At 32.6% G+C, this 27,890-nt stretch overlaps 2 protein-coding genes and 1 pseudogene across 5 annotated transcripts; 1 reads left to right on the top strand and 2 right to left on the bottom strand.

Annotated features, from left to right (window-relative positions):
* Positions 1-1,711: 1,711 nt before the first annotated feature.
* Positions 1,712-10,971, top strand: LOC134243380 (serine protease inhibitor dipetalogastin-like; annotated as a pseudogene).
* Positions 10,972-11,531: 560 nt separating this feature from the next.
* On the bottom strand, positions 11,532-13,625 carry LOC134243389 (zinc finger and SCAN domain-containing protein 29-like). The gene is made up of 3 exons (XM_062725642.1): positions 13,150-13,625; positions 12,522-12,665; positions 11,532-11,926 (listed from the first exon to the last, which is right to left on the bottom strand). The coding sequence occupies exons 1-3, from the start codon at positions 13,508-13,510 to the stop codon at positions 11,568-11,570; spliced, it is 864 nt and encodes a 287-aa protein (XP_062581626.1). The 5' UTR covers positions 13,511-13,625; the 3' UTR covers positions 11,532-11,567.
* A 5,858-nt stretch (positions 13,626-19,483) lies between these two features.
* Positions 19,484-23,023, bottom strand: LOC134243388 (uncharacterized). 4 transcript variants are annotated; one of them, XM_062725638.1, is made up of 2 exons: positions 22,920-23,023; positions 19,484-21,168 (listed from the first exon to the last, which is right to left on the bottom strand). In XM_062725638.1, exon 2 carries the CDS (start codon positions 21,158-21,160, stop codon positions 20,504-20,506), a length of 657 nt encoding a protein of 218 aa, XP_062581622.1. In that variant the 5' UTR covers positions 21,161-21,168; positions 22,920-23,023; the 3' UTR covers positions 19,484-20,503. The 4 variants fall into 4 exon arrangements, with proteins under 4 accessions (XP_062581622.1, XP_062581623.1, XP_062581625.1 ...); XM_062725639.1 differs by having other exon boundaries at positions 22,925-23,023; XM_062725641.1 differs by having other exon boundaries at positions 22,934-23,003.
* Between the last annotated feature and the right edge of the window lie 4,867 nt (positions 23,024-27,890).

The following is a 27,890-nucleotide window of genomic DNA, read 5'->3' as shown; positions in this document are numbered from 1 at the left end:
ATGTTGACAGTAAAGGAATGCGTGGTAGTACGTATCGATCTACATGTTTATGAGTTTGTCTTTTATTTCTACAGCTGTATATTTAGCAGTATTTCTTATTATTCCCACACTTTTTTCAGCGGCTCTGAGAAGAAGTGTTCGTCGTCATGTCCATGTAACAGCTGATGAAAAGTTTTGAGGAATTTTGGTCAAAATCGGTCTCAGCCGGTATTTAGCTCCGGCAAAGTGCTGTCTCGACACATGGCGTTAGTTACAGAGCAAAATACATTTTCAGTATTTTTGCAAAATAATTTATGAAAGGACCAAAGTCCTTAAACTATGACTTTTTATGAAAATTTTATTGACTTATTATTAGAAACTTATGCAAGGCATAACCTCTACTGTTTTTTGTACTTCGATGCTTTACATATTTCGTTAATCATTTAAATCTGACTCTTTTTCTAAATCAAAGTTGTTAATTCTGATTACATTAAATGAACTTGATTTATTTACCGAGACTAGCAGTGTTATTTCCCTATAACTCAAGAATGTGCAAATGTCCATTTTGACTCTGTTTTAAAAATCGAATGTATGTACAGAATAAAGTTGTTATTCTTTTTGTCCTTTTCATTCAAATATAGACCTAAATGCGACGTTTTTCTCATAAACTATCTTTCAATGAAAATATTCCACTTGATCAATTTCACAAAAAAAATTCGAAAATTGCCATTTTTTTTTAAAATCTACTCTCTAAAGAAATAAGAATGGAAAAGATTTTATAAAATGCTTGTATTTGGCAATTTTTGTATTCCTGTTTTTGATTATTTCACAAAAATGTAATTCAAAGAAAATTTATTGGAAAAAAAGTCAAATGTTCCCGAGGAAGGTTTCTATTTTTTTTTTCTGTCCCGTCCTCGGGAACATTTGATCGTACTCGAAGTTTAAGATTTTCTTCAATACATATAATCAAACAATCCCTCTACATTTGACGTTTTAGATGTTTAAGATGACTGGCTTTTTAAATACTTATTGATAGGCCATTATTCTCACGTACACATTGAATTGTCGACGGATTTTCCCGTTCTTTCCCGATCATGACAAGAAGCACATGGCAGATGTGACCAGTTGGAAAAGGATGCCCATTCTTCGATCCATGGCACTTGATACCACCTCTGGTGTTTAAGAGGTCAATGTTTTCTCTGCCCCCAATTTATATATTTTAATGGCCTTTCAGATTGAATATGTACTGTTCGTTACCACCGAAATATGGCTGAAATATTGCCGACTCGGCGAAAAACAGCAAAAAAATTTTCTCTATTTCATTTTAGTTTAGCTTATTTTAAAGGTGTTTGTTTAATCTTTTGAAGTCGAAAGACCGTTTCTCTCCAAGGATGTATTTATTAATGCAATAATATACTAATATACTGTCATTTTATGATATACAAAACGTTCTGTCAAGAGAAAAAACATTATATTTACAGTCACATGTCACTTGAGATTTTTATTAGATCAAAAAACGCCCTTTTAACCAATCCATTTTATTGAATCCTAGAATTTCAAAGATTTGTATTAAGAGTATGGATTCTTAAATTTAAATAGAGGTTTTTTTCTGCCATTGATCATGTTGATGTACTGTGTATGCAGATGGTGACACCACCATTTTCAAAAGAATATTGACAAAGGAAAAGCAGTTCGAACGCATCTGTTATGACTTAATGAGGCAAACTCTAATATGGGTATTTTAAATGTTCGTATTGCTAGGAAGGGTTCTTCATTGAACTGTGTTTCCCGAATTCTTAAATCATAAATATCTGTATCTGGAATTTTACACACAGTTGGTTTCTTTATTTCTAACCTTTGCATATTTTAGTCTTTAACAAAAATTTGCAAAGGTGTTACCAGTTCTTTTTTGTTTAGAATTGTGACATGTTGTAGAAGTATTTAGATTTTTTTCTTCCTATACTGACTTAATTTCATTTGATACTGATAGGATAGTTCAGTATGGAGTTTTCTTTTAAAAGACAACTATTTTTTGTCTTGATATTTTGTCTTTTATTAGACATACTTAAAATGCTTTGCACAGCAAGTAAGTATTATTGTTTTTTTTCTGATTTATTTACTTATTCAATTTTAATTATTCAATAATTTTTTTTCATCAACTCAAAAATATATTTGTTATGCAAAATGATTATGATCATGATGACTTCATCTACTGATGATATCGATATTTTAATCAAACTGTGTATTTTTTGGCTTTCCAAAATTATATTACTCTAGTTCGCATCTCAACACTGTATGGAGCGGGTTATATCAAATTCAGACATACATGTAGATAAATTTTCAATCTGAATTGTCTACTATTAATTGAAATAATATTCATTCTAAAGTCACATGATAAATGCAGAAAATTTGTGAAGTATGGGATACTAAATATCGAAGTAAAAAAGCTATTAATTATGTGCGTAAATCTAGCAGTTTTTCAAAATGTTGCTGCTTAAAACAAAGCTCTCACTGTATTTGTAGAATGTCAAGTTATCAGACTCAAGTTTATTGTTTCAAGTAGTTTCAAAATGTTGCAAATTAAAGCATTAAATTTCAGATTTCAAAAGATGGAATCAAAAGAATAAATTTCTAAAATGTTTGGAACGAACTATGGAGAAGGATTGTAGGACTTTGAGTAAGTAAATTTCATTGACAAATGCAACCTTTTTCACCTCTATATTACATGTAAGGAAAATAACTATATGAACTAGAGGTACTGTGAGCAATGAGCTCAGTAAATGATACTCCCCGCCTCTCATGTGAATAAAATGGCAAGGTCCATGTTTTGTTATGCCCAAAATATGTGTCGGACCAAAATAATATAGGAGGTGCACAATGGCAATATGTAATAAAGATTCTGTGAAATTCTCATCAAATTTCATTCAGTGGTTTGAGAGGAGATGCGGATAAGAGATGTGTACCCCAAAGCGTAACACAGGACGGAGGGAAGTACTGACGGACGGACATCCCGATTACTAAATACCCTCCCGCTTTTCAAGCGGGGGTATAAAGTATAAATATATGAAGATAACGAACCGTATTCAAGCCAAAAAGTCGATTTAAACAAAATAATCGTGGCCAGAGTATATACAGACCTCTTGGTATTCCCTGCCGCTCGGTCACATCCGCCATTTGCTCCTTGACACGATAGGGGAATACCCGTAAAATCCGTATAAAATTCAGTGTAAAAATAATAGCCTTACAAATAGTATGAAAAACGTCAGTCAGTAGTTGACTTATAATTGATTTATTTGCTGCCAAAGTCATTTTATCGGCCATAGAACCTACGAAATGGTTACTTTAAATGAAACTATCGAAACGCCTGTTCCATCTACTTGTTTGTCAATAACTACATGAAATTTTATATTCGACGACAACATTTCTTACCCCCTTATATTAGGTAGTTTACAATATTTATCTGTCATTTACAAAGACAAACATCTTTTACCTCCTATGTATTTACCAGAATAAAACTGACTTTATGATCTCTTCACAACTTTACAATTGTTTACAATGACAAAAATGTAAACAATGGTGAAAAATAAACACAAATTAATATAGACAATTTACTATATATACCGGTAATTGTCTTTTTTACCCAAAGATTCTTGATGCATTTTGATATGAATTACATATAGTATGCAAGGGCAAAGAGACCTTAAGAACTAATGACCCTCTACTCTAAATTGCACAAATAATTAACTTTCCAGCTTTAATTTAATCAGGAACTATAGCATTGAAATGAAAAATATTAAAGGTACAAATCGCTGTTAATTTTTTAAGGAAATTATTTTATATGAAGACATTAATCAAAAACATAATTACCTGGTAAATACATCAATATATCTTTTTATATATACGTTTTATACATTTTCTTTCACTATTCCAGATAAGAGCGCAAAGACCTAGTTATTCAAAACTGATATGATTTTCTAATTATCTTATATATCTTAATTCTTACCAATGTGTTTTGCTGAGTTTAGGCGTTCTCTTTAACACTTTCTCTTGCGTAGCACATTTAGAACTATTTTCCAACGATGGACAAAATATGATGGATAAAATATCAAAGTCTCTACGGCAGCTTGACCAGATATGGAATCGCAAATGGAAGGAATCAAAGCATAAAGGAAGTTAGTCAAATTTAACATAATTATATGTCTGCTTGCTTTTAAAACAATACAATTTTATTCATGACTTTTGTATTCAAACCTTAAAGTGAATCATATTTTTCTGTCTTTTCTAGATAGAAAAAGTGGGAAATTTTACAGAAGGTTTTGGAAGAACGTTTCATGTATTCGAAGAAGTGCTCGAACCTGTGGTAATGAATCAAATCTTTAAAAAAAAAAAAAAATGAAATCGCACAAAACTGTTGACTTACATTTTACGACATTTTAAATAATAGCCAACGATATATGTTTTATTTACTTTAAATGACAATTAATTATTTCACTTACTTTTGTTTGTAGGTTTGAAAAGCCGGAAACTTTACAGAAAATTTAGGAGGAGCTTAACATGTCTCTGGCGCCGATCTCGATACTGTGGTAATACGTACAATGTATATTGTAAAATATCTCTAAATGTGTACCTTCTTGCCAATGAAGTAATTACACAACATTCTTCAAATATTAAAACGATGGAGAAATAGAATTAGTACTTAAAACAATATCTTTCTAGGTTCCCTTTTCAAAAGAGACAAAAAGTATCGAGGTCGATTTAACTGTCTTTGGCGAAGTGGTCGAGTCTGTGGCATCAATGGGAAAACGTACAAGAATGCGTGTCATGCTGCCAGATTGTAAGTTACGATATCTGAAATACATTTCTAAATTGAAGAATTAAAGGTTTTTGCCAAGTAACTGAATATTTTTTTCTTATTTTTACAAAAAAAAGTTTAAGTTAGAAGTCCATTAACATATCCAATTCAAAAATGTACTTGTAACTTTTTAAAGTAAAAAAACTTCTTTATAATTATTTCATTTTAATTTTCTATTCCTTTTATCATGTAACATTCTGTTACATTGAGTGGAGGTACATGTAGTCGTACAATATTTACAACATGACACTTCATAGACACTTTTATATACCCTTGTAGAAATTCAATAATAATGATATTTTGAAGAGGTATAGACGTACAATACAGAGGGAAATGTTCAACAGAATGGATGCTTACTGACCGGGTCCCACTATGTTATGATTTACCGTGTCTGTGTAAGTTTACCAGAAAACCTGAGGCTTGCTGTTTCAAGACGGTCAAGAGAAAGCAATGCGAAGAAATTCTTTCGTAAGTGAAACTTGTTTAGCCCTTTCTTAATTGTTTACGAAATATCATACGAGAGATATTAGGCTCTAAACGGTTGAATTTTGTTGGAATTTGCTTCTTTGCTACCTTGCTCTTGACTCTGCTTGTTTGTCGTATGTTTTCTCTTCTTTTTTTGTGTCATTCGTTGAATTATTTCCGAATTCACTTTTAAAGGACTCTTATTTTAAGCATGCAAAGTTCAGGCACCGATTGAACGTTTATATTTTGTAATTTGTCGAAAAGTTTGCTTTGATCAATGAATTTGAGATGAACCGTGGCAGGTGTGAGTGAGAGTGGGGATATCTAGGTGTTCTTACTTAGGAAGGGGGGGGGGGGGTTGTGATTCAGGAGAAGCGGGGGAAGAGAGTTTACTTCATATATATTTGGGATATTATTCTATGGCTTTATCATTATTTTAAGAGCAAACGCCTGTAATATGAGTAATAAAATTAATGTCAACGTAAGATGCAATTTATTTACGTATGCATCACAAAGTAGGTTTTTAGTAATTAGTATTTGTTTTCACACAAAGCAATCAATAAAAATAAGCATTCTCTCTTTTCAATTCATCATTTACCGGCATATATATTGCTACGAAATGTCTGATTTTCGTGAAATAATAAACGTTTTATCTCGTTTATCCTGTTGAATTACTTGTTTATTTACCGTTTCTAAGTAACTGTCTTGCCTTTGTAATTGTTGTTTTTAAGCAGAGCAAAAACTAAAATACAAAAATACATCGTATATTTAAGGCATTGAAAGCATATTTCAAAAATAAGATGTTTCACACTGACTGGTACTTTCATTTCTATTTTATTCGTTCATTTATTTATTTATTCATTTATTTATTTGGTAGGAAATGGGACTCCCTGTGTAGTGGAACGTCCATTTGTCGCTGTCATTACTGTGACAAGTGTGAATATTCCCCGGTCTGCTCCAAGAAAGGGGTCACGTACGACAATATCTGTAACCTCGGATGTATGTAAGTATTGAAGCCGTCTCTTTAAAACCTAATTGTTCCTATTTCATTCTAGTTTATGTTATAGTAGACAACTTAAATATACTTTTATGTAATTGCCGCAGATTTACTTAATATTCATTTGGAAGTGCAATTTGAGTGATTTTGTTAATTTGTAAAAGAACAATATTTATTTCCAGTAACTGGCTTGCGGGTATTTATGTGTGTTAATGCATATCGCAAAGATAAGTCCACACGATTTTCATTTTGTTCGTGTTTTGGTCTGTGAAAATTTCTATATTTTACCGGGTCTGTAGAATATGTTCGTAGACAAATAACGAAAGTGTAAATGAGAAGTCAACATATTGTCGTTTATTACAACAACATAATGCTATAATAAAGAGAACAAGCAACAAGTTTATTGCTGTAGGTCAATATGTAGATTGATGAAATGAAAGGGAAGGTTCATTAAAGGTCAAATATCAAGAAAATAGATATACTTGTATGTAATATATGTTGTAAACAATGGTTAAAAGAAGGAATTACAGAATTCGTTTAATTTTAAACCTCGTTGTTTTTTTTATTTACCTGTTCAAATATCGCTAAAAATTACGTTCATCAATAGAGTTACTTCCCCTTTTTGTGACGTCATTAGAGACACTCGACAAAATCTAGCTACATAAGTAAAGTAAAAGGTGCTCTTAATTATCTAAATATATGGCAAATTTTGAGGAACAGAAATGTTGATATATCAGAGTAATGCGTAGATCTGTCTGTTAAGAATATGCTTTGTATATTCGAGTTAAGAAAGTACGCAAATTGATTATTCTTCGACTGATTCTGTTTCGTCCGAAGCCGGTTCGGGTGAAAGTGGAAATTAAATAACACAAATGACAAGGGATCATCGCAGAAATAAACGAATTTACATACATGTAATTTGTATTTAATGCCTTTAACTGAGTAAGCTCAATATTTCCGCAAAAAATATTTAACTGCGGAAAATTGATTTTATGTATTGTTTTTTATTCATAATATAGGACCAAGTCCCAGGATCATGAAACAGACTTAGACTTAAGTCAAATTTTAAATTGCCTGTAAAATGTTTATTATCTACTGAATGAATCTCAAAATTTGCAAATTAAAGCACTTTTGTGATTCAATATTGGAATATTTTTTAATTTTGATCTGCTTGACTTCTACAACATTTAAGTACCACATGAAGATTTTGACTTAAGTTTAAGATGCTTCATAATCCTTAAGCCAGGACTTTTACATTGTAAAAAAGTATAGATTCATAAGAATTCTTTTTTTTTACATTGCATGGCCGTTTGAACCAGACACACAGGGCGATTGTTTTATGTTAAGTATACTATAATAAATATTGAAAGGAACAACAGAAATTACGTCATCGTCGGATGTACATGTATATCATCCGTCGGAATCCGAAGTTGTAGCTATCAAAGGTGCTTGGACCAACCCCCCCCCCCCCAACCCCCCACACACCCCCTCGGTTGCTCTGTATCCAGTGGGTTTTTTTTTTACTTTGAAATAATATTTTTTTTATGATATATTCATAAAGTATAACAACCGAAAAATCAAAAATTTACGGGGAAAGAAAGCTAGTTCAAGCCTTTTATAAATCCATACACTCTGATACAAAAACAGAACGTTCTGTTTCAGCATCGGAGGGCATGAATTTTTCCTGTCCCTAAGCACCTTTGGTAACTAAACATTTGTCTGGAACCTTTGTTAATTTATGCGTAACTAACAAGTAATTTTTATTTGCCCCCCCCCCCCTCCCAAAGTAATATTTCTTTGTTGTCCCCCTCAATGGATATTAATTACTTCATACAGGCCTGAAAATCTTTGTCACATAGCGCTTTCATTCTAAAAATATTTTAATATGAATTATTTCACCCTAATATAGTTTAGAAAAAAGAAAACAAAACTATTTTAAGAATACATTCTGATTTCATATGCTCTTGTGAAAACTATGTCATGACGCCAGCACAAGAGAAAATAAGTGCTGGAGGAAAACAAAACTGCGGGCAGAAAATTTAGGAACAATCACTTGCGTGCATGAACACTGAGGTTTTAATGTTTGAATAAGTATGTAATGGAAACAATTTTAATATAAATATTTTCTAGAAAAGGGACACCTGGTAGTAAATGAACGCATTTTTGAGTGAGTATTTTCTGAGACAGATATCATGCGCGGATTTAGAGAGGGGATTTCCGGGACATACCCCATCCCAACTGATATTTTTTTAGACACGATAACTTGGCAGATAATCAATTCCTTGTTTATTATACCACACCTTCCGTTTTTTGTTGTCAATCGAATTTTAGAGATTGTTCCTCCACAGTATATGAAAATTGCTAGTATTCTTTTTTTACTCCAGCATGTTCGAGGTTTACGCCAAAAATGTACCTTTGACTTGGCGCTGCGTAATGTTCAGTCATGTTTATATATCGAGTGCATGCTCTAATGTAAAGGGCCAATCTCTAAAACTTGACAAAAGCGGAAAACATAAAATATCGAAGTATTGGTATGACGGACAAGGAATTCATGTCTATTTTGCTTAGTTTTATTTTCAGTAGGGGGGAGGGAGGGGCAAAGTACATGAACCAATCGTCAGGTACTTGTGATCTTGTTGAGTACTGTAACAAGAATTTAAAAAACTTTTCCTCTAAACAGTATTGCAGCTATTAATACCTAAACTGAAAAATTAAAAAATGCAATTTAGAAATAAAAACTAGAAATTCGTGAGATAATCTTATAATCGTAGCCTAATCTGGTCTATGTAAAATGTCGCTTACAAATATTTATAGTGTTTCGTGTTTATTGGGCTCAAAACCATCTTTTTTTTTAGTTGAATGTCCATATTTCCCTCAATTTCAGGTGCATAAGAATTTAAAAATATAATCATGTCTTGTTCCCATTGGTACAGTTAAAAGCCCACTTGGCAACATCTCGCAAACAATAATGTTCCAAACACGACAATATAGCATGCACTTCCTATTTCACGCTGTCTCTGATGACGTCACGCAACAAGGGAGATAAGCGATTTACAATAAATGATCCACTTGTCACACAGGTAAGTTTAAACGACTATTAGTGATAGAATTTGGTGACAAAAAATTAAATAGACCTCAGAATGTCATTCATATTGCTCCAGAGACTGACTATAATGAATAATTATGAATTTTCACAAAAATATTATACTTGACCTTTAAGCAATATGCAATAAAACCAGTGTTGCATCTTGTATACTCCTTAATTAAAGACGAAGCAGATAGGTGAAAGAAAGGTATCTTGTCATATTTGGTTAAATAAAGTCACAGATACACAAATACAAAGATTCTTTTCACGGTTTTGACAAAAAAAAAACTGTGCCCACGACAGGTTGGTTACTTCATACAGTACTTTAAACGGAGAGAAAAAATAAAAAAAAAAGTTTTCCAAATGATCAACAATACTTACTGTATAATAATGAAAATCAGGTCTGAAGACAAAAGCTGAATTGATCTAGCTTTAACCTGTAAACGGTAAAGGATACAAAACCACTGTCACAGACACTTTAGATGAACAAAAATCTAGAAAATGATCAAACATTTTTAACTTTTACTGAAGTGATGATGATGAGTTCGCTTGTAATGGAACCTGTCCATGCGTACCTGTTGCTGGCCCTGCAGTTTGTGGAGCAGATGGTACGACATATACTTCTCCGGACGAGGCCCTTGAGAGGTACTTTTGTGAGATAAGAGCAAAATTTCTGGTCAATTTTTTAAAAAGTTTTGTAGAACATTAAATTGTCTTTCATTCAAACATTTTACCATACTCTGATTTGTATAAGACCCACTGTTGAATGCACAACCACGTTGTCATCATGTGGACAAGATAAACTTGGTTTGTTCAACGTCTGGAGGATATTAAGCAAATAATAACATATCCAAGTACTTTTGACTTTTAGAGACATGGGCATTGTTTGTGATAACCCTTGCCCCTGCTCCAGTGGTTGTGTTTGCAACGACACGCTAGACCCAGTATGTGGTGAGGATGACGTCACTTATGATAACGCCTGCAAGGCAAACTGTTCGTAAGTTTTTCATCAATCTTATCGCTGATAGATTAAGTTTCGTATTAAATGAGATGAATATACTTCACTATAAAATACCCACTATATTTTTATATTTCCTATAATTGAATCCTAATATTGTTTTACTTTTAGAGATGTGACCATTGCTTGCAACAATTCATGCCCGTGTAAGGTGACTCCGTGCAAATGTGATGATTTGGTTAACCCAGTCTGCGGAAGTGACGCAAAGACGTATATCAACAGTTGCCATGCTAACTGCGCGTAAGTGTGCTCATAAGGATTCATTCAAATATGTACGTTTTGAAAAATAAGAAATTCAAATTTTAACTACACAAATTTAGTAAATACTGAAAATAAAAAATTCAAATGCTTATAAAGATAATTCGAAAGAGGATTGAGAAAGTTTAAGACTGGAAATCATTTTCAAAATTAACCAAAAAGGCAAGTGGAAATTGCATGCGAGACCTGCTGCCCTTGTCCGGAAATCCAGCCGGTATGTACCTACTGTCAACTCGAGTATGATTTTGTCTGTGGAGCAAACAACGTAACCTATGCCAATGCATGCTGTGCTGAATGTGTGTACGTATAAATGCTGTCAATTCAGTCAACGTTGTGTCAACGGCAAGTCTGTTTTCTAGGTCTAAAGTTTTTATCTGGTGGTTATATCATATTTAATTCCTACACTTTCCTTTTCAGTGGAGTCTCGGTGAAAGATACCCTGCCGTGTTTATGTCCGGCACAGAATAATTTATAACTTCATCGTCATAAACTCGCAACTAGTTATGCTTCAAATGTCATTTCTACTTAGTTTTCTTAATAAAAGTAGTCTTTTAACTAATTTTTCGTTTGCAATTTATACTAGCTGCTGTAAAATTATATTTAAAATGTGTGTGTAACGACTCAGTCAACTCTTTCATACAGATAACTCATTAAGACTGACAAGTACACACTAATAGTCATAATTTTTTACGGCCGCTTCATGTTGAAAAAATATACCATTACGATGTACAACGAGGAATCACGAAAATTTTTTTTTAGGTTGTTAAAGGCGCGCTGTAAAATTTTGATTCAAATATTCGTGTACACATGTATAATGAGCAAATCAACTCCTTTCTACGTGTATGTTATCTCTATTCAACCTCTGGAATAAAATCAACAAATACCCAACTAAGTATAATGTTGAAGAAATGATTTAATCATGATGATTAACTTCACTGCCGCTAGAAATATTCACATCTTTGCTGCTATTAATATCCTCCGGTGGCAATTTATTTCCACTTCCTGACTGTGAAGGACTCGTGTTTAATGGGATATTCTTCTTCACTAGAAGTTCTAAAATATCTTTCCACTGTTTCTGTTTGTACTCCAGCCTCATTCTTTCTAATTCTATCTCCTTCTCTATCTTCATTCTTTCTATCTCGAGTAACACGGAGGCTTGGAATTCGGGAGTCTGTGAGGCTAGTGTACGCTCTAGCAGTGATTTCGTGTCTCTTTCATTTTCTCTTGTTGAATTGAAGGAACTTCTCCATCTCTTTGCTGCCCGTAGTCTATCTGCAATATATTTTTTAATTGATATTAATAACACCATTCAACTAATAAAAATATACGTGTATATAAGATAAATAAAAATTGTATATCTTGAAATATATGTGAAAAGGCACGTGTTCAATGATTCAGTTGTCATCTTGTCAAAGTATTTAAATTTGATACACTACTCAATCTGATTAAAATCATATCTTTGTTACGCTCCGAAATTTTGATAGTCGCTGTACAACTACATGTATCAAAATTACGGAGCGTAACAAAGATCTGATTTTAATCAGATTGATATACACTACTCTTGATAAAACATAATGATTTGGGTTTACTTTCATTGTATAATAAAAGGCTTTTACATCAACTTCTATATAATGCTATAGATGCCATTACATTTATTTTATTTTATTTCTCGTTTACTTATAATCTTCTGTAGCCAAATATCCAATCTCTCCATCCATTATCAACTTAATCATTTCAGTTTTATTCTTGCTGTCTAATCGCTTATTTTTAATTCACTGTTTTCCCCATCGTTGTTACGTGAACCCCCCTTTTTTCTATATAATCCATCTACTCACTGTTTACTCTTAGGAGCAGCATCTTTGCTTACCTGCCAGACTTGTAATGCTTCTTCGTTTTCTGACCTTCTCTTCTGTGACGGTATTTACTCGTTCCGTCTGGGTTTCTTTTTTATCCTGATCACAAGGAACTGCTGCACTTACTTCTACTGGGTTTGTATCTACTTTTACAGCCTCTGAAATAAAAGAAACAATACCATTTAGATTTTGGCAAGTCATGACTTACATGCGTACATATTGGAGGCACTATATTAACCACATTCTTTTTAACTAACTTTCACTCTGATGCCTTGACATCAAAGTGAAACCAATTTCAATTTACTTTTGATGATTTTAAATCTATAAAAAATAAAACCTAGACACTGTCAAATGGTTTCCAAATAGTATTATATGTGAAATAGCCTGAGCTTTTTTAAGCATGTACTCATATAAATTCGATCTGAGAACATTTTTCCCTTCCAGACTTATTAATATTTCTTTTTCGCAAATTCAGGCAAGATTAAATATATATGTTATTCTACCATTCGCGTCATTATTAATATTTACAATAAGTGTGCAGCCATCCTAATACATGTATAGCTACAGTTTTACTAAATATTAATCCACATCCAGCATTACAAAAAACAGATTAAAAAGGGCAAACAACATGCAAAGACTTGCCTTCAGAATGACTTGATATTTCACAGTCAGACACGCTCTCCGAGGCGTTACACTCCAGTCCGGGCGTCTCCACGTTTCCTATTATGCCCTCCATCTCATCAAAAAATCTAAAGGCTCGCCGTTTGGAGGGAATGCCCAATTCTTTTTCGCGCCTGTAGTCTTTCTTTAGTTGTTTCACTTTACATCGACATTGCTTAGCGTTTCGATCGTATCCGTTCTCCGTCATTTTGTCGGCGATTTGGTCATAAACCTCGGAATTACGATACATCCCTTCGAGGCTCTCTTGCACCTCTTTCTGTCCCCAAAATTTGATCAGAAGTCGGGTTTCATCGTCTGTCCATACTGCCCCTCTGTCCGCCATATTACGAAGCTTTGAGGAAAACAAGGTTCGTGTCTGATATCGATCGTCACGCACACTGAATTTAATCCGGATTATGACGCAGAACCGCTTTCAACCCGGATTGTAAACAACAAAGCACTTATTACGCTAGGCATATTGTAAAACATTGTGTACTCTAACATAAAATAATTGTCCTTTAACGGTTAAAATTAAGGTCAGTGGCGATCCAACCTTGCGTACACGTGTGCTCAAATATGCACATCTTTATGGTAAAATAATTTATTAGTTAAGAATTTTACACTTGAATTAATAATAAAAGGCGAAGTTACTTTACTTTAATTTGTAACTTTTGCGTCAATATATTATACTTGAATAATTCTCAGATATGCTTAGATGAACTCTATTCTCAAAATAGCATGTACATGTAAATCACTCTCCTATGATTTATGTTCCTCAAAAATTATACACTAGGTCACTGATATATTAAGACGGCCCCGCTAAAATTAAATACCGGAATTTGTTTAAATGATAGTTTTAACATTCACTTTGTTAATTTAAGGTTGCATGGATGGATCAAGGCGGTTTTTAATTATGTTTTATATACTTAATATATAATTTTAACCAGAATAAATATTAGAAAATTTCTTTTTTCAATAACTATACATTGTAAATATTTCCACTTTTTGACTCAAAAATACATACAACTATTTAATATTAACCACATAAATGTTAGAACATTTCATTTTTCAATACCTATACATTGAAAATGTTTCCACTTTGTGATAAAAATAAACAATTCACTTTTTTTTGTTTTCCTGACCTTTTGTATGTCTCAACATTTTCGAAACTTTTTACACAGGTTCTAATTTTGTTGATATAGTTTATTCGTAAAAAAATAAATAAATAATAAGTTCCCAAGTATTTAAAAAGCACGCCTATAGCACGACTAATTCTATGAAAGAAATTAGACTTACAATACCAATATTGCAATACCATCAGATAATTATAAAAGTTAAAAGCGATATACCGGTAAACGGTTTAGAAATTCAAGATATTTAACTATACAGCGCCTCGAGTAAAATGAAAAATGGAAAATCGTGAGTTTGTCTATACTTTTGAAAGCATCAATTACCATGACCTTAACGTAGCCATGTGAAAATTAGATTAAATGTCCTAAATACAGAATGGCCAACTGTGTATCACCTATATAACTTCAATCCTATATATTTAGTAATTTAGAATTAAGAGTATACCAACCGTTCAATTTGATTTTATTCCGATAACAAAAGATTGGCTTTCATCTATCTTCCTCCAGGCAGAAAATAATTTCATTGCCGTCCAAACTGGACGTAAACAGACTTTGCTGTATAATATGGGTACCTGTATATTCTTGGTCAGTTTTTTACTTCTACTTTGAGAGACTATATACACTGTCTTGTTTTTATTTACATGATGCTGTGTTCAAAAAAGTGCACGTTTTCTGGATTATTATTTACTTTTGCAATATCCACATTACCAATACTGGATGCCGCAACTTTACAAAATGTAACGACTAGTGCAGATCAAAATGGCGATACCACGCTATTAACGGAAACTCTTGAAGAAAAACTGGAACGATTATCTCGCTGTTCCTGAACGCCGATTTCACCGACCTTAAGTTCGGACATCAGAGGAAAACTAGACGATGGAGCGAGATTAATTCACATGTATTTGACGATCGTGAACCATACCGGGCCATTCCCGGGGGAACTGAAGTCGGATGTTTATAAACCCCTCCGCTGGTCCCGTAGTACTGGGAAGATGGGTCGGGGTCTGATGATGCTGAAGAATACTTACAACATTCTGTCTTTCAACACGCTGAACTACGGGGTAGAATACATGTATAATTTCAGTTTGACCCAAAATCCTACCGACTGCTTGTCATCAATGGACATTTATGATGTTCAAGAGTATTTACGACGTTTTCTGTTGAATGACGCTAAAGGGATTATTTTGAATGGAACGGCAGATATTGTGGGAAATTCAAGTCAGGAAATCTGTAATTTTGAGATCAATATTGAAAACGAGTTCGACTTTGGCTATTTTCATTACGAATGTTGCCACCTGAACAATGACATGACATTAATTTGTGAGAGACTCCTCCCCAATGTTTGGATAACTGCTATCATTGTCTGTGTTTTTGTATTGAACATTATCGCCATTTTCTTTAGTCCTTATTTCGTTCCAGCTACCATTTATCAAGCTCACGAGGAACCGGTGATATATGAACACAAACTTAGTTCTCCCAAACGTATTATTGTGAAAAAAGCATCAAATTGGAGTTCATATTCAGATAAAGAAATATCCTTTGAAAATGTATCATCTAGAGACATGCCAAAATTTCAAGATGTCTTGGACTCAAGCAACATGGAAATGAATACACCATATTCCCTGGCTATTTCCAAACTGTTATTTTATGTTCCACCCGCAAAACTTCTTTCTTCTTCTTGTGCACCTGTTGGGCTCATTAGTACGTTATATAACAGAGTATTTCTTGTGTAAGGTGAAAAAAGACGAACGAATTTATACTTGTTGTGACTCCAGTACGAAACCATTCAGGAAATATAAATGGCAGTTCTGTCTACGTCGCACGATGCACGCGTTTCTGCTTCTTTTGGCGATCGTACCTTGGATAATTCGCGTGTCCTTGTATTACATATACGAGGACAAGGAATTGACTGACATGAGACAAGCGGCGAATTTACGGCAAATAAACGCCTATTACATACAAGCCAGCTTTGCCGTTCGATACCTGACTCCCATTCACATTGTTTTCATCATCTGCTACTTAATTATTGTTGTGGACTCTCTTGTCCTAGGCCTGGTCTTCAATGCATACCTGTATAAATTTCAAAAGATTCTCAGGAGATGTTTTCATGACATGGACGCTTATGTCAGGTACAGCACCTTTGAATGGATGCTGAATCTCCTGATCTGGCCTTTGGAAAAAATTGGTCTGTATGCCTTGCCATTCATTGCTATATATTGGGCGATAATGATCATTGTTTTATCCCCCATGTTGCTGTATTATTTTGTACCGACTATCAATATTTGGATCAGACTTTTTCTTCACTGGTGCGCGTACATTTGTCCCCCCTGGCCCTTCCTTGAGAAACTGTTGTTAAAGAGCTTACATGACACTGATCAACTCCCAATCAGGTTACCCTGGAGAAAGCGATTATTTGAATTTTTCATTGTCAACATGTGTCTGCTTACCATGTCCTCATATCTCTTCCTTGCTGCTGAGTGCATCACGTTCTTTGTGGAAATTTTAGTTTACACCTTGGTCGGAATCATATTAAACGCTCAAGTAACTCTGAAATATGTCTCACTCTTCCTGATGTTAACTTTGTATGCACGTGATACCTTTGGAAGTGTAAGTCGGAAATATACAAAATACAACGAATCTCTGATTAATGCACTGAGACATATTGAGAAGAAACAAGTAGATGATTTAGGAATTTGTGACAAAAACGTAGCACTGAAGACTAAGGACATGGGAATCGTGAACGAAATCCACCCTGAACTGAGGATAAAAGGAGACGATTTGAAATGGAGACTTCACCATGTGTTCATATTCATCGACAAGAAGATGAATGCTTTTCGAATTTCCAAAAATTTCTTCTTCAACACAATTCACATGGATATCAACGGCTGTCCAGGATATCTGTTTTCAAACTTCATGCAAGCTTTTCGTCAGCTTCTGCTAATCATGGTCTTTTTAATGTTTGTTTTTCTGGTGGTCAGTGCGTTTGGTGACCAGTACGAAGTGTCCGGAGTCAGTCAGATGTTGGCCACGCTGGTTGGAGGATTCCTTCCATGGATATTTAGTAACATCCTCTTCCGGGACAAAGTTCATTCTAATTTCATCAGCACCGATTCTGCAACGTTTTCCACTTTTAAGAGTTTTCTGTTTGAAGAAGTTAATAAATTTGAGCAGTCATGGACAGTAGCGGACTTTGATGTTAAACCTGAGGGTCTCAGGAAATGTGACAATGCGATCGACACGGATTGCGACCTCATTATTGTATGTAACACCCCGATGTACTCCGAACGTAATAGTACTTCTGAGGCATATCCCATGAATAAATCTGTTTAATTCATAGACAGTCATCAATATAAATTATGTATTATTCAAATAATAAAATTCGTATTAAAGGAACAATATCAGTAACCATATGCGGACAAAGCAAAGAGAATACTAGTACATCGTCATCTATTGTGCACCGATGCAAACAATATATGCACATGTAATGTATATTTTTAAAATTTTCTAATAATATTAGTAGACAACTTCGCATTATGTTGTTTCATCATGTGTTTTCTTATGTTATACATTACACACCCTTGCAGTTCAAGAATTGTAGGTTTATTGCAACAAATGAAGACTGTAGGATAACATTTTTTTCATTCCTATGCTAATACCCTATGCACGCAACCTTTTAAGTTTTTCATTATCAAATTGGCTGATTTTTTCTTAAATATTAATTTTACACCATGATCATAAAAGGGTATATATTCGTATAATATTTTTCAAAAAAAAAAATAAAAAACTAGATGTACTGTGAGCAGTGAGCTCACTAATTGATACCCCCGCATCCATTTGTATTATAATGGCAAAGTCCACGTTTTGCTCTGGGAGACCCTATATAAGTGCCATATCAAAAAGTAAAATAGGAGGTGCACGATGGCATAATGTGATAAAAATCTGTGAAAGTATCATTAAATATTATTCAGCGGTATATGAGGAGAATCAGATGCGGGAAAGAGATGGGTACCCTCCGATCAATAATATAGAAATAAATGGCAGTGTCAATGATTTGCTATGGAAAACCCGCCGAAGTATGTTTCTGATCAAAAAGTAAAAAAGGAGGTCACAATGGTACTGTGTAACAAATATTCTGTGAAAGTCTCGTTAACTTTCATTCAGCGGTACATGTATAAGAGGAGTTGTGGATAAGAGATGGGTACACCAACTGCATGACGGACGGACGTACAAACAGTCTGGGGTACAAACGGACATCCCGATCACTATATACATGTACCCTCCCGCTTTACAAGCACATGAAATGAGAATTGTGTGTTCATGATTTTATGTTGTACACGCCATCAACCTAAAGACAAAAAAAATTACTATTGTTTCCTGTTACCTGACCAACCCTACATTTAACCCTCACGAATATTTTTTTTTTACTTTTTCATCTTCTTGGGCCTTTTTTCCAAATTATTAGGTCCGCCAAATATTTAGTGTTTTTGCAGATGAGTCTCAGAAGCGTTTGAATACAAGGCTTGGGCAGACGTAAACGTTGACCATTTATCATGGTTTGTTTGAGATCAGCAATTATGTTGTCTCTGAAATTTCTACCCTGTAATCATTTCAAAGAATCTAGAAAATATATCATTATATTATATATTAACAAATATATTAACAAACTTGCTTAAGTGTTTGACTGTTAATATACTGTTTTCTTGTTATATAAAATTTAAATAATAATTTTAATTTAAAGCATCATTGAATTTGTGTGTTTTATAATTTTTCTTTTCAAAATATTTTCATCAAAACGCTTGAATATCATGATGCCAACCCCTATTTTGGCCAGAGGACAGAAAACAATGGTATTTTTTCTTTTGGTCTTAACAATTTTTTTAAAAGAAAATTATTATTTCTCAACATCACCAATACAAACATTATCAATACTATTAATCCATGATCTTTGATTCTTGTAATTATTTTTTTTTTTTTTTTTTTTTTTTTTTTTTTTTTTTTTTTTTGTGATGTTCTGAAAGTACAGAGTCATCACATTTAGAAATGAATTTGTTTTATTCTTCAATGGAGAAATAATAATATACAATGTACAATTCAATAATATTTTATAAGAATAAAGATTTTTAAATATAAATAATATCATGAACATAATATACAGTAAAAAAGATATTATTCCATTTTTAAAAAATGTAAGTAAAAGGTATAATATGTAAAGAGGATGAGAAAATCAAGAGGCCTGTGGACCACACCATTCACCCGTGTCACACTATTACCTCTCCCTGATCAAACAAGTATGAACATTAATTCCTAGATCTTGCCTACTTTTTACACAATAGTTATAAAATATGGCTGGCATATTTGCTGTTATTTTTTTTATAGTGAATGTAGATGGTTAGTGAGTATAATTTACCAATGTTTATTAATAAATTTCTGTAAAATAAAACTCTTTTGGTAAGGGCATGTACATGTAAAAAAAAGTCCACTATAGTAAAACTATGAACTTCTATAAGTTTGAAATACTCTTGTATTCACAGTCCTTTCCTTTGAGATCTCTTCTAATAACCCAAATTGGAGCCTTTTAATAAAGTCATCCTTCATGTATCAATTGCACATGTCATTAGACTTATAGTGCAGTTATATTTAAGAAATATATTCAATACATACATCAATCCTAACAGTTCCTTATAAAAATCCTTTTATCAAATGTTTAGCCTTCTGTTGTGTTCTTATCAATCTAGGGGGAAGGATAAAAAAACTTGAATTAGATTCAATATTTAAAAACCTTGAACATATTTGATTTAACAAGTTAACTTGAAAAAGCCTCAAATGCTGTTCTGAAAAAATTAGAAAGGCTAACAATGGATTCTTTCAACCACACATACATACATGCAATATGGCATATACATAAATAAAGCAGCCAAACTTTGATCAGAAGAGCTTACTGTAGCCTCTATGTCACATGAGAAGGAAGAAATAATACCATAAAATCACTTATTTTCATGGGTTCAAATTATCGTGGTTGGAGGAAAAAATCTTAGTTCCTGGGGATTTGATTTTGTGGATGTAGAATCAAGAGTATTTATGTAACATTTTACATTTCATGGTGGATATAAATTATCATGGGTCTCCTCACACTTCAAAAACAATGAAATTTAAACCACCATGAAAATTTGTGATTTCACAGTATATCACAGGCATATATTCAGATCTTAACAGAACCCTTCTTCTGTCAGTTTCACATTTCCATCACTGTCAATTTCATGAGTTTGTCCACTTCCTCCACAGATCCTTATCCAGCTGGAAGTTTGGATTTTATTTTCTCCATTTTTCTCAACATTGAATCCACCATACATCCCTGGAACAGGGAAGTAGAAGCTACCCTTCTCAAACAAATATGCCACTTGAGGAAGAGTCTGTTTATTGTCCTTTATTAAATTTTCAACTCTCTCCATAATGACTTTATGTAAGCCTTCTTCGAATTTCTGTATCATTTTTTCTTTCTGTTTTATTTCTTGTGGGATTTTAATCAGCTCCAAAACATCTTGAGGGAGCTGCGACTTTACCCCAATGTCATACGCTGTCTCCCCTGCAGAATTCTTGAGGCATTTAGCAGATCCAATTTGAAGCAGTTTTTTGAAAACATCCTTGGGAGCAGATCCAAGTGCAGCATAATGAAGTGGTGTGTTAAGAGTGGTCTCTATGTTTTCTTCTACACACCTGGTAGAATTAGCCATTTCTTCATCACCATCTACAGACTCAAGCAGTTTTTCCCATTCTTTATTCTTTCCTAAATTATCTATATTTTCACGTAGGTTTCCCATGTCTCCTCTAAATACACTCTTCTTCACTGTTATTGGATAAGACATCCCAGGATCTATTTAAAAGATCAAGATGTGCATTGGAAAACATATTGCAATGTTGTTGAATTAAAAGGAAAACAGATAAGCTGAGTACTTTCAGAGAATAAATGTACTCCTTGATCAAAAAATAAAACATGTTTTACAATCCTCAACAGCAGTTCTCCATATGTAATACATGTAATTACATATTTTAGAATTTGCAATATATATGATAATATATAATATAAAAAAGATTATCTGTTTTTATAGAATTTTTTTCAGCTGAAACTAAGAAGATGTTCATCTTTTTCAGACATTCACAGGGCCAAAGAGGCCCTAAGTGAATCATGTTCTATTTTAGCATGTTTTAGGTTAACATGGTTAATGTTAAATTGTTATCACATGAAAACTATTTTTGAAATCTTGCAGTTTTTGCCTAGGTCAACAATGGTTTTTTTTAATTCATATTAATTTCACATTAACCTAAAACACATTTTTATAACATCATCTTTAACATGCATAATTGGGAAATTTAATTGAACAATAAAAGAAAATTAAAATTTTACACAGTGGCGGATCCAGAGAGGGAGTTACAGGGGTTGCAATGCCCCCCGCTCTTTGGATTTGTAAAAAAAAGAGAATGAAGAAAGTCCAAAATTTTTGTTGTATTTTTACTATAGAAAATGTTCAGAGAAAGCCTAATTTTGTAATATATAAAGAAATTTGGTTGTGAAAACAAAATGAAACCCCACCTCCTTTACAAAATAGGATTTTCGGGTTTTGAGATTTATTTTCCTCTATTTTTCAAAAATCTTTAGGATTATAATTCATATAAAGTACTAGCCGCAGAACTGTAGCTCTACGAAAAAATATATATTGACAGACCAGAGAGCTACAGTGCCACCCATTGAAAAAAACTATATACCCCCGGTATTTATTGCGCACAAAAAAGTGTGTTCGGTTCTGGATTAATTCTTCCAAAGTCTTAAATTACCTCAATTGCAAAAAAGCTAGATTAAAAAAAACAGTCCTTACTCCTCTATCAGAAACTCTCGTAGTTTACATCTGTACGAGGCGCATTGGACCGAATTATCTTGCAAACCAAAATGGCAGTATAAATAGACGAAATTTTCGATGATCTCAATTTCAGGGCCAGGGGGGCTATTAATAACAATTATAAGGAATGTTTTGTTGTGGAAACAGTGAAAGAATAAGTTAGAAACATGCAGTTAGTTACATTTTGAGATGACAGTTTTAAAAACACGGAGATATAAATCGAGAAACAGTGCACTTTTTTGTGCGCAATAAATATACAGTTTTTTTCAATGGGTGGCACTGTAGCTCTCCGGTCTGTCAATATATATTTTTTTTTTTGGAGAGCTACAGTTCTGCAGCTAATAAATAATATTCATGTTTCACCCTTATTCTCTTTAGAGAAGTGGACAGGATGTAGGCGATAGCCTGTCCACTTCTCTAAAGAGAATAGTTTCACCCTCAACAGATTAACGTTTAAAATTTCATTTACAATACATATGTTATAGTAACACTTCTATATCATGATCATCGGCATCTTCTATTGATAGGAGAGTATCGAGAACATGTAACCTTTTTATTATACGGTAAATGTATTGTCTCTTTAATATCCACAGACACAGATAGTACAGAATCAGTGCCCCGCCCCTTTATTCCCCTTTTCATTGTGACAATTAAGATAGATTATGTAAACCGAATAGCAATTTTTAGAATAAATATTTTACAAACAATAAAAAGAAAAATCAAGACTTACATTACTACCAATACTTGCAACACAGTGGCAAGACCCTCAAGTCAATATTTTTCTTTTTGTTTTGGCAATATGTCAAAACCGGAAATACTTGTCCCCTATGTTTTGACTAAACCGGTAATGAACTTTCTAATTCCGGAAAAAAAACGACAATCCTTTCAGATCTTAATTTAGTCACATAATCTTGATGAATTAGCAAAAAATTCATTTCAATTCATCCTAATAAATATCATTCGCAAAATCCATTAGGTTACTGTATATATTAATTAAAGAATATAATTAAGATACCAAACCAATGGGTTAATTAATTGATGTTCGCAAGCCTATTTTTCAGCTACGGACCCCCCCCCCCCCCCCCCGAGGGCTTATTAGACATTTTTTTCACAATTTATATTTAGTACACTTATTCAACATGTTTGCAATATGAACAAATTTTTCCACAAAAAAGACTTTCCCTCTTTAAAATGGGTTATTTTTTGTGGATTGATTATTTTGGGGTTTTGAGGCCCTACCTGTGGGATTTTTTGTAAAAATTAAATGCAGTACATCATTCATAAAAAACCTTTTAGGTTTTTATCCAAATATTTTTTTATTAGATGTGTTCCACAGATAATGTGCTATAGCAAGAGTTCCTATTTATCCAATTTTTCACATGGTCTTTAAAATCGGAGTAATTAAATGCAGTACACAGTAGGCCAAATATTGATGTTACAGAAACAAGGGTTCCTATTTATCCACTGGCGGAGTTAAATGGGTGCGTGGGGGTGGACCCCCCCCCCCCCCCTAAAATTTTCAAAGTGTGATAATTATGACTAATATTGATAATACCACATTTTGGTACATAACTAAGCAAAACCACTGTTATTGTGTCTGGATTTTTAAGTACACGAAAACCCAGGAGTTTCCGGGGGCTTCGCCCCCTGGGCTCCCACCATTCAAAGTATGATATGACACTTTTAACAAAACTAATTGAAAAATATGCACTATTTTTGTGCCTGTTTTTATTACTCTTAAAATACACGAAAATCCAGGAGCTCTCAGGGGGCGAAGCCCGTTATGCAAATTATCCCATGTTTCCCACTATCGTTGGTGCCCTGGCATTCTATACTAACTAGACAGTGATTCTTTAAATAAATATTTTAACAAACAAGAAGAGAATTGATAAACTTCGGATGACGACACATGGGTGCACTTTTTATTGCCGAAAAAAGATCGACCGAAAATCTTGAAATAGCTAGAAAACTGTCGTGACGGTCCTATTTTTACCCAGAGAAGCGCTCCCAACTTTCTTTTATTTAAGAGGTCCAATGATTGAAAAAACCAAAGGAAGGAACAACATTGGTAACTTTTATGTTGAAGTTGAAATATGGAAACCTTAAATCTGATGCACTGAAAAAAATAACTAGTCAAATTACTAAGAAGACTGGTAAATTCATTTTCCATACACTCATTACCTTGAAGTTTTAACAAATTATTAGATTTGATAATATTAGTAAATCAAATTATTATAACTTTCATTATATCAAATTACACGTTTTACATTTGTATATATATGACAGATATATTCACTATCTTGATTTGTTATAACAGATTTACAAGGTACATTTGTTAAATAAATTAACTATGTTTTTCTTTCAGTGTGTTCTATAACAAATTACTAATTTGATATACAACACTGCTGTAAACAATTTGATATAAAGGCATTGACTACACATTTGATTGGTAATAAATGTAATAACTTACAGTTATGTAGGTCTACTTTCATTTAATAATTTGATATAATTCCTTTGAACTTTTTACAAAACGAATTTGTTATATCAAATTATATATGTACCTTTTTATAACAAAAATTAATAATTTGTTCATTAAACAAATTTTTTGTTCAATTTGAAAATATTTTAAACAAATTTTCTTTTTTGAAAAAAAATTTGAAATGTTTTCCATGCAGGGTAACACTTATTATAAAGCCAAAAATCAAATTAAAAAAATGCTACTAATGTACTGATTTTCCAAACGGAAAACCAAATAATTAGAAAAAACTGTTCATATCTTATAATTTGCAACTGTCAAAGTTTTGGCCAATAAAAATAAGGCTTTAGTTATGGACCTTTTTAGAGCTTTTACTTTTCTTTTATGTAATGTTTCTTTTTACCCCTTATAAAAAAGCCTCTTACACAAAAGAATTGAATGACACAAATTCATTAATGTTCATATCATATATATTATTAAAACAAGGTGTATGGACCCACTGCTTATAGATACAACTATGCATTTATTTCGTCAATTTATCATTACGTGATGTGAACATATTTTTACGTTATGTCCATTTTTTATGGGATGATAATATATCTAACATCATGCAAATTCTTTTTGAAGTAAATACATCCTTTCATTATGTCAGCACTTCATAACTTGAAGTAAAAAATTAATTATGTGAAGTGATAATGTGTTTACATTGTGTCAAAACTTTATTACGTGAAATGAATGTTTCTTTACATCATTTTTTATATATGTGAGGTCAAAATTGCATTACGTCAAGTAAATTGTTTTTATAATTATACATCACATATGGGTTGAACCCATTCCTTTTTGAGAGTGTATATTTCTATCATATCAAAGTATTCAAAATAGCTTTATCATGTCACATGTGTGAGGTGAGTACATCTTACCTTTATGAGAGCTTTAGAGAGAGAGAGAGAGAGAGTGTATAACATAACGTGAACATATCTTTATATTATATCAACACTTTATTACAAATAAAACAATTTATATATTATAACGTTATGCCAACTCTTTCTTATGTGATTTAAAATTATCTTTATATTGTGTTAATCTTTATCATGTGGATTCCAAGTTCATTACCTGATGCAAAAATACATTTACATTATCTCAAAGCTGTATATCTAGTATATAATAAATGTTGACGACCGTGTTTTAATGACTGGTAAGGGGGGGGGGGGCGTGATTGATTAGGACAAATTACAGGCACATAATATCAAGCTTCTAAGAATAACTTTAAAGGGATAGAAAATGTAATGTTAATTGAAAATTATCATGACATTGATGTTTGAAATATAGAAAAATATAATATATCTGTAAAAAAAAAACAAATAGAATTTGTAAAAGGATTTTCGTGGACATTTTTTTTCTTGGCTTGTCTGTTTTTTCACAAATGATTTTTTTTAATATTTTAAAGATTTCTAATCTGTAATTTTTTTAATCATTCCATAGTTCTGTGTACATGTCAAAAATGTCCAAAAATCAATTGAATTGTTTATAACAGATTAATAATTTGTTATAACAGATTATTAATTTGTTATAACAAATCTAGTTTATTTGTTATAACAAATTTTCAACTTAATTCAGCTAAACTTAATGTGAACAAAATTACTAAAAGTTTGTTTTATAAAAAAACCAATTGAAAATAATGATTGTTATATCAAATATGATAATTTAATCATCAGTTAAAACAAATTATTAATTTGTTTTAATTCACAGTCGCAGTGTTAAGGCTTTGCATGTTTTAACAAATTGATAATCTGTTTAAACAAATTCATTTAAAGATACATGCTGCGAAATCGCTAATCGCTTCCGCCACTTTTCTCTCCCGTACATTTTAGTTAAATCAACTAGATTTTTCTTATAAAGGCAGTGTGTTCTGTAACGAATAGTGAATGGACATAATGTACCGAAGAGTGCGCACAGTATGGCATATTTTCACATCAGTTAATAAAAACTAAGATTGTCATGAAAAGTAAGCATAACGAAATGCAAGTTATAAAATTGTAGTATGTGTAAATGTCATAAATTTGATATAATATAAAGGAAAGTTAACACATGCAATAGTAGTGTGGGTTAATGTCATAAAGAGTGTACATAATGTAATGGAAGGTTGGCACAATGCAATAGTCCTTTGAATTCTTTACATAATGTAATGGAAGGTTCACAATGCAACAGTAGTGTTCTGCTATAAGGCAGTGATCAATTATGTGTTTGTAAACACTTTTCTACTGTAAAATTATGGAAAATTGAAGCCCTAAATCGGCAAAGGATTACTCAACCCTAGTTATTTTTCAATAAAAGGGTTTGAAATATTTTATATATTGTTTCTTTGAATTTTTCAAAAAAATGTCTCCACTTGCCAAAGGAGAGGTTTAAATTTTGTATACCCACAGGAAGAGGTTGTTACAAGGCAATGCAACACGGGACCTCGGTTTATACGAAATATGAAAGCTCTAGTTCTAACTGTTCAAAATAATAGCGAAGATTTTTTTTTCAAGTGTCTAACTTTAAGGTCAAAAGGTCAAAATTAGTTACATGCACTGAAAGGGTTTGTTGAAATGAATTCACAAGTGAAGAACAATAGCCCTAGTTCTAACTGTTTGAAAGTTATGGCCAAGATTGTATATGGGACGTATTCTAGCTGTAATGAGGGCTTGTCCGGAGACACAGTTAAATTATTCTAACTACACATTTCGATACACTAGCTTGCAAGATTAAAAACTTCACGAAATGAAAATAAATCTTGAAAGTCAAATAAAATGTTTTCATTGGATTGTATATTTTACAAAAGAACCATAAAAACGAAGTTTAATTCGGATCGCAAGTATCAAAAATTAACCCGAGAATGCCGTCTCTGACTGGAGGCGGCGATTTCCCAGTTTTCATCATTTCTGGCGGTACGTTACTTGTCTTTCGTAGACTGAGCTATATTTAAAAAAAAATGTATCATGAAATTTTCAAAAAAAAAAAGCGTGTTCTTGGCAGATAAATTAATGGTTACTTGAAAACTTTTCGAAATAACATTTAAAGTGATATCGTTCTCTTACACCCGAAGCAATCTGCAACGTCAAAAAAATACAAATGTCAACGGTTCAAATTTTTGGAGAAAATATTCCAATTACCGGAATCAAATTTTTAGATTAAACGAAACGGTTATAGTTATAAATGTGACAATAAAAGTATGAAATATAT

Source organism: Saccostrea cucullata, unplaced genomic scaffold (assembly GCF_032062105.1).
Source record: "Saccostrea cucullata isolate Sc308-1 unplaced genomic scaffold, CSIRO_AGI_Scuc_v1 ctg26, whole genome shotgun sequence".
Classification (NCBI taxonomy): Eukaryota; Metazoa; Mollusca; class Bivalvia; order Ostreida; family Ostreidae; genus Saccostrea; species Saccostrea cuccullata.
Note: the sequence above shows the minus strand (reverse complement) of the source record. Positions and strands in the feature narration are given on the sequence as shown.

Excerpts from the sequence above, each read along its gene's own strand:
- LOC134243389 (XM_062725642.1), bottom strand. The coding sequence starts at position 13,510 with ATGGCGGACAGAGGGGCAGTATGGACAGACGATGAAACCCGACTTCTG. Across the intron at positions 12,666-13,149 it reads AATATCAAGTCATTCTGAAG|AGGCTGTAAAAGTAGATACA; the intron begins GCAAGTCTTTGC and ends CTTTTATTTCAG. Across the intron at positions 11,927-12,521 it reads AAGCATTACAAGTCTGGCAG|ATAGACTACGGGCAGCAAAG; the intron begins GTAAGCAAAGAT and ends AATATATTGCAG.
- LOC134243388 (XM_062725638.1), bottom strand. The coding sequence starts at position 21,160 with ATGTCTTATCCAATAACAGTGAAGAAGAGTGTATTTAGAGGAGACATG.